This window comes from Barbus barbus, assembly GCF_936440315.1.
Source record: "Barbus barbus genome assembly, chromosome: 5".
NCBI classification, from domain to species: Eukaryota; Metazoa; Chordata; class Actinopteri; order Cypriniformes; family Cyprinidae; genus Barbus; species Barbus barbus.
In genome coordinates this window covers 37,918,835-37,932,168 of record NC_136733.1, presented here as the reverse complement: position 1 = coordinate 37,932,168, position 13,334 = coordinate 37,918,835, and the positions used below count along the sequence as shown (strand labels likewise).

General features: G+C 42.1%; 1 protein-coding gene across 1 annotated transcript in view; it reads left to right on the top strand.

Moving 5' to 3' along the window:
- The window catches only part of LOC306869975 (protein FAM222A-like), a 62,206-nt gene extending 49,824 nt beyond the window's left edge, over positions 1–12,382 (top strand). Inside the window, exon 3 of the mRNA XM_079416966.1 lies at positions 9,153–12,382. Within this exon, the coding sequence (XP_079273092.1) occupies positions 9,153–10,612 (1,460 nt within the window). The 3' untranslated portion in view covers positions 10,613–12,382. The remainder of the gene's footprint in view (positions 1–9,152) is intronic.
- The last annotated feature ends 952 nt before the right edge of the window (positions 12,383–13,334 follow it).

The following is a 13,334-nucleotide window of genomic DNA, read 5'->3' as shown; positions in this document are numbered from 1 at the left end:
GTACTCGCTGGTATCTGTGGGGAATTAGCTAAGTAACCAGAATATGTTTTGCCAGTTCACCCCGAGCGGAGCAGGAAATGAATCGATTAAGCTCAGAGCCAAGTGTGGCCTTAACTAAATATTAGATAAAATTTTGGACAGCTTTTCCATTTCAGTCTGCTCAACACTTACTTTTCTTGCTTTTAATTGTTTATATCCCTAACGTCAACAGAACACATTTTCATTCCATGTCATTCTATGACAGATGCGTGCCTGTTCATTGTGGACATCCTGAAATGTAATTAGTTTTTTTTTAATTGCCATCTATATTTCCATGAAGAACCTTTTAAAGGGATGGTTCACCCAAAAGTGAAAATTCTGTCATTAATTACTCACCCTCATGTCATTCCAAACCTGTAAGACCTTTGTTCAGCTTCAGCTTTTTTTTTTTTTTGCGCATAAAAAGTATTCTTGTAGCTTCATAACATTAGGGTTGAAGCACTGATGTCTGTTTTAACGATGTTCTTACTACCTTTCTGGGCCTCGAATGTGTCAGTTCTGTTGCGTCTATGGAGGGTCAGAAAGCTCTCGGATTTCAAAAGAAATATCTTAATTTGTGTTCCAAAGATGTTCTTACGGGTTTGGAACGACATGACGGTGAGTAATTAATGACAGAATTTTCATTTTTGGATGAACTATCCCTTTAACATCCTTGAAACCTTTCCATTGCAAAAAAGGTTTTTATAGTGGAAAATATAATTAAAATGTTAAATATGCTAAGAAAAATTATTATTTTAGGAAATGTTTTACAAAAGGGTTCTTTAGGGAACTAAAACTGGTTCTTCTGACATCACTCCGAAAACCCCCTTTTTGGGACATGTATTTTTATAAGTGTAGATGTATTAGTACCACTTTGTCATTGCATTAAGGACAGCTTGAGGTTTTTATAAAATACTTTTATTGATTGATTGATTGACAGACAGATCATATCAGTTATTATTGCCCATAATAAAATTATTGTCCAAATTTCTCTTCATCCCACCTTTGCCTTGTTTGTTTTTCCCACCTTACTTGTGCGATCTGTTTAGCAATTACTGTGAATCGTTAGCATACCTATTTTTATCAGTCTATGCATATTTGGATGTCTCTCTGTAGGACTCTTGGTCTGGACAGACAGGTCCACAGTCCTGCTCTATTATTGTCATTAGTGTGTGTTTGAGAGGGGCAGAGATCTGAAGCCGAGCCTGCGGTGCAGGAGGTCTGGGGGAGGACAGCCGCGTTCTTTCAGCTCTCCACTCAATTAGAGCCAGAGAGGCACACAGAGACATGCTGGGTTAATTGTAGAGCTTCAAACAGCTGCCATATTCAGGGTTCCATTGTGCCGGCAACGGTTGTTACGGCGACTTGGGGCCTGGGTTAGTAATCGCTGAGTAATCAGTGTGAGAGAAGAGCAGATGACACGTCCATTAGCAACAGGCAGGTATTGTTTAGAATACAACGACACCAGAAGCCCCTCATGCTCGCTCGCTCTGTCTCTCTCCCCGTCCCACTTTTATGAAATCATTCTGCTGCCAGAGTGACATAAAACCCTGCTTGTGTTGGGGAGTGCATGCATGAATTGTTTTGACTGTTTTGTGTATGTTTAACCAGGCCAAATCTGAATCCCGTTTGCATGCTATCTGTCCTACACGGTATGCAATATTTGGATTAGTGCATTCCAGCCCACCGAAAATCCATTAGTGCCTTTGATTGGCTGGTTTCGATGCATCTACACATTTTTTTATGGTAATGTGTCCCACAATCCTTTGCAATTCAGCAAAATTTTCCAGGGAAAGTAGATCCATTGCTTACTTAGAGGTCAGTTCCAAATAAACTAGCTTTATATTGATAAATACAGCCAATTTGCTTGTTAAAAGTTCAATAAACGTTTAAAATAAACGTTTCACCTTGTTGCACTCCCACAAAATTCTGTGGATTCTTATTGAGATGACAGCATTTTGCCTGCAGAATTCTGCCATACAAAAGTAAATGTGACCACTTTTAGAGATGCACCGATATTAAGATTGTTATGGCTGATATTAAATTCTATGCGTGTGTATATTTCAATTTCCTTTTTTTTTTAGTGTTTTTAAATTCATGTTTAAAATAAAAAAAAAATTGCATTTGAAACGGAATGCACTATTCAACAATAAATGCTTTAAAAAAAGTTTCATCACCTTCTAATACTGTTTGAAATACTCCCAATAATGCATTATGATATCATGAACCTATTGCATTATTATTGCATCCAGGAGTAGTATACAAATTCTGAGTTCTGATATATTATGAAAATGCAGTTTTATGAAACTACAGTCTGTCCTAGTATTGACATACCTTCTTACTGCGTACTCGAACACATACGGTCATATCTCTGTTGTAGTACATATTTTTCACACTCATAATATGCGAATTGGAATTCAGCCCATCTGTTGCTCAATTGTGCAGTTTATGTAAAATCACAATGAGAAGCCCAGGCACCTACAGTGGAAAAGAGACTGGACTTGGCCCAAAATTGCCAGGGTCGGATGTCTCTCTCACACAGGCACATAAAGATGATGGCTGTTCCTGTCTAAACGTTTGTGCTGACCGCTCATATGCTTTAACAGGTCAGGCTTTGAGAAGGGGAGGGGACACTGTGAACCTGCTGGATGTTGCATAGCTTCTGACAGTGCATGTGTGTTTTTCTCAGAATCAGTTCCTGTTTATCTGTGCCTTGCCACAACCCATATTTGTTGAGCCAAGGCTGTTGTGGTTTTGTGTTTGTTCATTGTTCTGTTGAAACCTAGCAGCTTTTAAACCCCTTCTCTCCCACTTCTGCAGTCGTGATCGATGTTGCTGGACATTTTAAAGTTTTTTCTTTTTTTTTTTTTTTTTTTTTTTTAATCCTGTCACCTCTCAACTGTCACAGACGATTCGCATATTTATAGGGCTGAAGTGTACAACGTTATCTGTGCTTCTGTCGAGAGCTACTCTTCATGGGAAGTTGATCTTTTGGGAGGATTAATTGTAAATGTGACACTGAAAATATTCAGTTATTTTGTTTCATAACTTCTCTTTCATCTCTGCATCATTTCCTGCAGACGCCTCCCTGAGGATTCTTACACGCATCTGGCCCCTCGTTTTCTCTCTTTCTCTCATTCTCTACCTCGATGCATTGCTTTAAAGAGCGAATAAACAGCCTACACAGACAATTCTCATTTTTTAGGACCTCCAATTACAATTTTCTTCCCACTCGCATTCACTCATATCCCTCTGATGCCCCCCCTAAAGCACACACGCACACTCTTGCTGCTAATTAGAGTAGTGTTAATTGAGTATTTAGGATTATGCCTCCTCCACACTGCCTGCTCACTCAAGGGCGGTCCAGGCAGCGTGAAGGACGCACGCTCTCCGTATGGATTCTGCTGCACTCTCAGCCCAGGCTGACCCAGGCCTTTCCTAGCCCCGCTCGCCCTGACCCACCTACTCCAGCCTGCAGGTGTCCGTTTGCCGTTCGAGACCACAGTGCTGGCAGGGAGATTGCAGAGATCAGGTCCTGTTGTCTTTTTGTGTTTGTGTGTGCGCAGAGCCTCTCTGGTTGGTGTGCGTCGGCGGTAATGAAAGATGGCATTTAGAGAACTGCCGCTCTGACACACGGGCACTCGGTGCCAGCCGCGAGTGATTAAGGACAGAGGTCATTTCGCTAATTATCCCCCTGCCATCCCGCTTCCCGCAATCTTCCCCTCCCGTCCTCCCCGAGCGCTTTGTGCCTGGCAGGACGGGATCATTTGTCCTTATGCCAGAAGAGGAAAAGGCACAATGTAAGACGCTCACTGAGGACAGTGCTGATATTAGATGCTGGTAAACGTGCAGCATCAAAACGTCCAGCGACTGCGATGGATCATTTCTGTAAAGCGAAGAGGAATAATCGGCAATAAATGGACAGGACAGGGCCGGTGTAATTTGGTTTTCCTGCTCTCACTGTGTTTGTGGGATTGAGCGCACACACACACACTTGGTAGCTCCTGTTCTGTGAGCAAGCGAGGAATGGATTGCTGCCTTCCTCAAGGGAAATAATTAATCCGTACAAGGCTGTCGCATGTCGAGATGAAGCAAGTGTGAAGCATTTTGCCCAGGAGGCATTGCAGACTGTCGCCCATGCAGACACCTGTTAGAACTCCTGCCCCACATTAGCATACACAACACACACATACATATTGCAAACAGGAGCAACCACAACACGCTTCACTCCACTGAGCCGGTGTGTGTGATAGTGTATGTGGTTTCACGTCTGCCTATTTACTGGAGTATGTTTTGTTTGCGTTTGTGGTGTGTTCGCGCTGCGAATATGTCTCTTGTGTGGATCTGTTATTGAGTTTATCATGTGAGTGTCTGTGTTTATCACAGGACGCCATCTGCGCTTTGCTCGCAAGCGTGATCAGAGACATTGAGCACCAATAAGTCACGCAGGTCTGAGCTGATGAAAGATCTCACACTCGCTCTCACTCGGGAGATGGCCTACGTGACAGATAATGTTAGTGTAATATCTGGGCAGGGGGAAGTATGAGGAAACAAGTCAAACTAGTCATGTTTGAAAGCTCAGCATCAACCCATCTGGGGGGGGGGGGGGTATATACATTATAAGGTTACAATTAGGCCTAACAACTTAACCCAAACTTAAATTTAATTACTATTTATTTTTAAATAGGTGATCAACACTCAACTTTAATAAAAAAAAAAAAAAAAAATTTTGTAAACATGTAAATTGCACATAATGCAGTTTTCAAATTAACTTATTACATTTCTAGGCTATTTGTTAAAATATATTGAATTACACACTGGATGTCATAGTATGATTCATAAAAGATTAATTTAAACACACATTAAATAATTAAGACTAACAGGTTAAATATGAGTATAGAGTGTAATTTTTCGTGAAATGGTCCTCTAGACTTCATGTCTCTAGTGAACTAACGAGCTGTGGACACTGATGACATGCTGAGGTAAATGAAATACTACGTGACATTTTATTTCCACGCTGTTTTGTTGGTCTTTCTGCGGTTGAAACACTGATTGAGCAATTACATGAGGCATGAGATGTTCAGTCATGTTTATTCGCGTTAAAACTAGTAGTACAGAGGAAGGAATGATCATGTTCACTCGCTCTCCGCTCTGCACAAGTCTGCGGCACGTCACGGCTCAGACACGGGAATCGGAGCTGATCGCGGCCGCTCGAGTCAATGCTTGTGTTGGGTTTATACCAGCAGGTTTCTGAACTTTCCCTGAAGCGGCTCTCCAAGGCGTTTATACAGCGATCTGTCATGCCACATCAAAGACTGTCAAAGCGCCATTTATTATTTGAATTTCTTGAAAAAATAAAAATTACTGTATTCATTCGGTACACATGTACCGAACCAAAAGACCCATACCGAAACGGTTCGTTATGAATACATGTACCGTTACACCCCTAATATATATATATATATATATATATATATATATATATATATATATATATATATATATATATATATATATATATATATATATATATATATATATATATATATCCTTATTTTCATTTTGATGTGTTGCCAGATGCAGAAAAAAATTGCAATGCTAGTTGCAACAGATGTTTTCTTTAGTAGATGTTTGTATGTCTTTTTTATTTGAATCACCCATGCCACTTTGTCAGTGAGGGCCACACTACCTTTTGCACATCAATTAAAATACAGTTTAAATTATATAATGTTGCAGTTGCAGCCTAGTGAGTCATTTTACTCGCATTTGATGCTTATAACCAGCACTGACTGAATCTACAGACTTTTTCTGTTTTTCTGCTTTCTGATTTTAAATAGAACTAAGGGTAATAGACACTTATTGGTAGCTACAAGTGTAATTAATAGGTAAAACTATTTATTAAACAAACACCTAAGTAGCATGTGCTGAACTTTTGTAAATGATGGATGTTTATAGTAAAGAATCATTAGAGAAAATCAGTGATGGCTGCCAACTCAAACTTGTTTGTCTGCCTCTTTCTCTCTCCACCGTTGTGCTCATAGCTGCTGTAATAGCCAGAGGCCTTTGTGGGTTGGAGCAGCTCTCTATGGGTCTGAAAGACCTCTAATCCCTGTGGCCTGTGAAGTGTGAAACCCTTTGATGGCAGGTCGGGTGCTGGAGACTTTTGCCTGTTGACAAACAAGAGCAGGCCACAGAGAGAAAGACCGCAACAGCGGCATTATCCTTTGTACGAAAGGATTCAACCGAGCAGTTTAGGAATGGAAAATATGGACCTGTCACCCAAAAACACATGGCAGCAATGGCATTAGCTGAGCTTTAATGATAATTAGCACATTTTGGTGAAGCGAGATGGAGTGAAGGGAGGAGAGATATAGAAGGCTAAGGGAGAGTGACATGGCAAAGCATGGCTCCTTAATTAAACCATGTGATGATCAAAGATAGTCACCCGATCCGACCGTAAAGGAGATCAGAAAATTGGCTCGTCTATTTGCATAAGGACCAGTGATGCCTCTTTGAAATCCGCTATTTTTTTTCCCCTCTATGGATCCAATGAATTGAGGAAACTGTCAGTTTAGTTGCATCACACACACACACACACACACACACACACACACTCTTGAGCACACGCACACACCCTCCCCACCCACCCTTCTGTGCTGGCTGTCGGGGAAACATCAAAGCGCCGTGGCGCTGCTGTCACCGAGGGGGTTGAAAGTGTCTGCCCCTGCGCTGGCCCTGCATGGGCTGGACAGATGCTCGACAGCCCCCATTTCATCTGACCCATTTAGAACATCTCCAATTAGACTGTGACAGCGCGGAGACGAGCATCCTTTCATCCACTGCCCAAGAAGATGCCAGCTAACATACGCTTTTTAAACGCTCTGCAGACCTCTGTAGCCTCAGGAATGCTTTAAAAAGACTTATTAGACATAAAAGAGCTAGTCTGAGATGGTGGATGTTTGGGGTTTGTTTAGATTTCTGCACGAATGTGGCCTAAAACATGACCTGACTTTTATTCTCAAATTAACGGCTGGAAAATAAATGGTGATGATACATGCAAAACAAATCTATCCATAAAAAGGTGGTCATAAATTAAATAAAACAAGTGCCAATCAGTTCAGACAGTGACACTCAAAAAAAAGCAACACAAATATTTTATGCTGTATTGTGAACTATAGAAGTCTTGTCTGATCTAAAACCCAAAATAAGTGGGGTCACACCACATGACAGTGATCCCAAATAGAGGTGTATATCAACAACAAGAGAAGCAGTAGCATGATCGGATACAATTTATTTATTTTTTTATTTTTGGTCTTCTCTGGAGCCCTGGTTCCAATTCCATGCTGTGGTCTGAGGCAGGCCACTCAAGCAAGACGTCCTATAAATATACATGAAATAAAAATGTCCTATCCACTGGAAAAGTTGTGCAGCAGCTAAATAAAGTGTTTATTTTACATTCTGTTTCCCATTTGTTTTGACATCCTTTTTCCTTGAGCTTAATTGTTCAAGATAAGGCACTATAACTTTATCTTAAAAAAATAGATTTAGCTGCTTGAGTGATTGATCTGTGTCAGCTTAATGGAAGCTAGAGAGGAGAGGATGTGTGACAATCAGAAATGTGACAACTTCCTCACAGCTGGATCCCGCAGTTCTGGAAAACCACTCTAACATTTGCTGACACTGTCATTTGTGGCGGTTTATTTTTAGTCCGAATGATAAACACAAGCAAAAAATATGCACACTTTCCTTAAAATATAATTTTTGAGAGCATTGGTAGTCATTTGTGGCAGTTGATTTATCACTTGTAAATTGAGTGCTTTGCCCGCTCCCCCTCTGCTTTTTGTAGCACTGAACTAAGTAGCCATGAAATTGCCTGAATAATGTCGTTTAAATCCAATCTCACCACGGCCCTTCACCTCCGCTCATCCTCTGTGCTGCCTCTCGCAGCTCTTTCTCCTTGTTTCCCCAACTCGTTTTTCTCAGAATCCCAAAAGGCCTGGGTTTCTCTGAAAAGGCCTGATTCGAAACCCCGATCAAGCCACAACAGTGTCCAACTACAAGGACACTTTGTCTTGCTGTCGGAGACATAAAGGCTTATTGGGTTTTTTAATAATTTCCTGCCCTGCCCAACATGTGGGTCTTTGCGTTTTAAAAGGAGTGAGTCAGTTTTGCAGCGCAGCTTTTAATGGATGTCTCAATCATGTTTTATGACAAAGCTCTTGCAGTACATTTTGTCTCACAGTTTCTCAGTACAGGCTGAAAAAACCCGGTTATGGATTCCCAGTGGGCGGAGTTTTCAGGGGTTCATGGGAGGGGTAATGTAGGTCTGTCTCTTCATTTGGAGATGGTCTGATTGAATAATTGAGAAATTGGCCTGACCAAGGCTAAGACCTACTGATGCTACTTATAAATCTCAAATGTGTCAGTGCAATTAAACAAGTCTTTTATCCTCCTTACTTCCTGCTCGCACTCCTTTCTGTCTCCAAGGGTAACCCAATTTTGAACAATAGAGAGGCCAAATTAATTTCACAAAGCACTGGTTTAATAATACCTTAGGTGCTTGATTTCGAGTTAAAAAAGAGCTATTTATCCAGGGATAAACCTCCACTGGAATATAGAGTAGAAGAGACAGAGGACTGGGTGAGGAATAAAATTGAGTTTCTATAATATTCATATAATTTGTGAAGTATGGATTTATGCTTTATACCATTAAATTTTTGTTCTTAGCAGACATTTTCTTACCATTGAAGATTGCAGTAAAGTGCATATGTGCATAAGGTCAATGCCAATTGTGTAGCTGAGAGAACACGATGCAAGTATTCAAAGTTGAGGAAGGGTCTTGTTTTATTTCTTGTGGATAAGGCAGAGCTGTTATAAACCTGAAGGCAACGGCTGTGTGAACTTCAACCAGGGATGGAAGTCTTTGTTAGAGGCTTAGCACACTTGTCTCTACTTAAATGGATTGGGATGTGCACACAAGTACGGTATACAGAATAGTGTCTATTTAGAAGGATGTGCAGGCTGCTGATGGATTAAATGGTGCCTGGTAGCTGTCAACCTCCAAATGGCAAATAGGTTGTGGACCATAAGTCTGTTTTCTCATGGTTTTCTTACATATTTGTTTTGTCTTGCAGGTGAGCTGAGTGTCCCCATGCCTTCCCCGCGCTACCCCAGCACAGCAGAGCTGGATGCCTATGCGCAGAAGACGGCCAACAGCCCTCTGTCCATCAAGATCTTCCCCACCAACATCAGGGTCCCCCAACACAAGCACCTTAACCGGACTGTGAACGGATACGATACCACCGGACAGCGCTACAGCCCCTACCCACACCTCCACACCGGGGGCTACAAGGGTCTGTTAGCGATCGTCAAGGTCTCATCGTCGTTGTCGTCATCCTCATCTTCCTCGTCATCTTTCGCACCCTCCACAAAGGGCGTCCTCAAAAACTCAGAGGGCAGGAGGACTAAGTTGTCTCCGGCGCAGATAGCAGTGGCTCCTTATCCGCCTCCCAACAACAGCACTTTAGGTCATTGCCATGGACAGATTGTGTACCACACAGGGCCTCCCAAACCGCCAGAGGCCACCGCTCTGGCAGTCCCCCCTAACGTCACTGTGGCTGGCTCCATGATCCCTGATGCGGGGGGCCGAGGATTGAACCTCCCTCCTCAGTCGAATCTTCCCTCCATACAAAGCATCATTTACCAGATCAACCAGCACTGCCAGGCCCAGGCTCTGCAGCAGGTGTGTCAGAATGGGGCGTCGACAGGACCTCCGAACCCCAGCCCGTCCAAACCGGGTACCGCTAACTCCTCAGGGGGGACTTACGTCACTAGTGTGGCTCCGCAGGGAAACATGGCCTATTCAGGGACGGTTCTGCCAGGGCAGAACGGGGAGGCGATGAAAGCCGGGGTGTATCCCGAAAGTATGGACTACCTCCTGTGGCAGAAACAACAACAGCAGCAGCAGGCGGTTTTGAGGATGTACAGTGGAGGGAGCGGAGGTGGAGGCGTCATCAGCAAGTCACCCGAAACCTGCGCCCCAGGAGGGTCCATCATGCTTGGAGGGGCGCAGATGTCCTCCTCCAGAGGTTATCTGATGACGGCCAGTACGAGCGGTGGGGGTGGGCTGGACAAGGTCAGCTCCTCCCCATTGAACTGTGTGGGGATGCATGGGAACTTTTCTGTCGGTCAGTACTTTGCGCCTCCATGGAACAGCGTTCTGGTGACGCCGGACAGCGACTGCTACAACCCACAGGAGCTGCCAGGAGCTACGACCACAGCTGGACCGGTGACGGGACACAGGGAGCTGGGATTCCCCCACCCTCACCAGCACCCCCATCACCACCACCACCATCACCATCATCACCACCCCCCCATAGACAGCACGGGTGGTCTGTGCTGCAGTTTGCCTAGTAAGAGTCTATGTAATACGTCAGTGTTGAGCAGCAGTCTGCAGTCACTGGAATACCTGATCAATGACATCCATCCTCCCTGCATCAAGGAGCAGATGTTGGGGAAGGGATACGAGACTGTGTCTGTGCCGAGATTATTGGACCACCAGCATGCACACATCCGCCTCCCTGTTTACAGATAAGAAGAGACTGGGCTGACCGATATAAAGAGCAACTGGAAAGTCTTTAATCGCAAACTGCAGTTGTTGCCATTGCCTAGATTTGCAGTGGAGTTTGGTGATCCTGCTCCAAGCAGACTGGGGGAGATCTGGATCAGAACACGGTTGGGTGAACGCTGGAAATCCAATCGGTGCCTCTCGGCTCAGAGCTGGGAGAGAATTGCTGGCTGGGAATAGGAATGTTCCTAAATGTGGATTCTGTGATTCTTTTCTCTCTTTTTGCCAAGAGGGATTTTTTTGTTGTTGTTTTCCAATTGTTTCTCTTTTTTTTTTTTCCTTTCGAATTATTTTATCAGACTAATATTTCTATTTTTGGTGAGAGTCAATGGTTTAAATGAAGTAAAAATGGCCTCCTCTCCTCCCCAAGTAACCGTTTTGATTAACGTGATGAAGATGATGGTCTTAAAGCACCACGCTTGTCTGTAAAAGATACAGTTGAACCTGTGCTCACAAAACACTGTAAGAGGTAACGGTATGCACGCATTACAACATTTCAAAGACCAAAAAGGCAACTAGATCAGTGCTTTTAGGTGACGCTAATGGATAAAATGGAAAAACCTTAGCGGTAGTTGTTTTTTCAGAGAAATTGCACTGCTTGGGGTGTAACAATGTGTGAAAGTCTTGGGAGGTCAGAAATTAGACGTTCGAATATAATGTATTTAAAGAACTTGGAAGACTTGAACCTATTTTTGTTGTTTTATATATATTTGTAGTATATAATATGCATCGGCTGCTAAGGGAGTAAGAGTGTAAAATGCTTAGGTTTTTTCAATGTTTCGTTAAGGGTCTATAATTTAGATTTTATTCTCCTTTGGCTACAGTTTAAGTTTCTGCTGTTCTCACGGTGTAACCGTCACCGAGAGCTAAACAACAGAATGCTCATTTATTCACCTACACTGGAATCAAATCTCCACATAAGCAGATATAAAAGGAACCAGTTGTTGGAAAGCTCTGAAATGAGACCGCCCTCAATAACAAGATTAGGCCGATCAGGTCTGTCATAGAAACGCATTCTGACATGCCGAAATGAATCTGATTTTGAATTCTGAAAATGAGCCGTCTGTTGTTGGAAATCTTGTTCTTGATTGGTTAGGGATCAAACGAGTTTGATAGCTTTGAAGTGCACGTGACTCCATTAAATGAGGACCTGAGGGGAGGTAAACTATCAGAGGTGTCGCTTGACCATTCCTCTTTTTGATACGATAAAAAACAATCATTGCCTCTCTCAAACAGAGGTGGAAGGAGAGGGGCCGAGCGTTTTTCTCAGCTCTGTGCTAGCGGTTTCGAGCCGGGTTGAGACCGCTCGTAAGCTTTGTCTCAACACTGAAATATTTATTCCGACTGTGACTTTCCTGTGAATGTAATGCACTTAGATTACTGAGAAGACTAATGCCTTGTGGGACAGAGAGGGGGGAAATAAAGAAAAATTGGATGGGCACAGCGGTCCCTGGCATTAAATTAGCATTTCTTTTGTCAGTCAAATTTCACCGGTAAATTGAATTTAGAAACTCGAGAGAGTCGATGGGGGGTTTCTGGCGGAGGCAAAAAGCTGGCTACAGTCTAGATTTATGAAGTGCAATTATTATGACTGTATTAACAATTTTGTTTTCTCTGAGCTTACACCAAAAAAAAATGTAAAAGTACAGCTGTGTCTACATTCCCAATGTACCACATACTCATTCCCTTCTTGTTTTGAGGTGCAAAATAAAATGATTTGAAGAATTTGAGAAACCCACGTCTTTGCTTTGACCTTGTCTGCATTACAAAAGTGAAACTACTGAGTTCTTCCACACTTTAAATGGTCAACCCAAAGTCATTTTTGACTTAATCCTAGTAAACAATTTATACTTTACCCTGGGTTAGTAATCAGTCTCGAGTAGTCAGGTTTTGAGACTTCACCCTGCAAACCCTTGCATTGCACGAGGTTAACAACATTGATTTGACAAGTACAGCATGCAACGTGTTTTAATAACTGCTTGTCGATCACTCCCAGTTTGCTGTCACGGTTCAGTTTTTTTCCCCCTTAAACACAAAGGAAACGCAGCATGTGAGAGTTTTGTTCATGAGTATTTAAGACTATCATTGGTTGTTTGTTGCTAAACCACTTGCTGTGACATTTTAGAACCACATTGTTTGTACATCTTTTGGCACAGCAATCTGGGCTTAGTGCCTTATGTAGAGCAAAATGTAGTAATAATAATAATGCAAAGCTAAACGTGGTCCTAACCACATACATGTGAAACATTGCAAAAAGAAAGTTTACCAAAAATGGAAACTTTCCTCATTTACTCGCCCTCATGTCACTTGTACGACTTTGTTATTTGGACCCCAATAATTTTCTAATTATCTAATTTTTGTTCCACTGAAGAAAGAAAGGACAGGAGGGTAAGTAAATGCATAAGTGTACAATCTGTTCTGTTCAATCTTATTTTGTATTATTTATTTATTTTAGTTTTTTGTTGTGCATTTATGATAATGCTGGAATAAAATACCAAATTTAAAATTTAATCCTACGATAATAGCATGTTAATTAGTTAATAATAGTTAGATTTACACTAGTTGGAGGTTTCATTTAAAAATACCGTTAAATGGACAGGATGTCATATTATAATTTAGTTAAATTCACATTCCCACAATTCTGTCACAGCTCACATTTGATGGTTTTTCACTGAAATAAGTTTTTTTT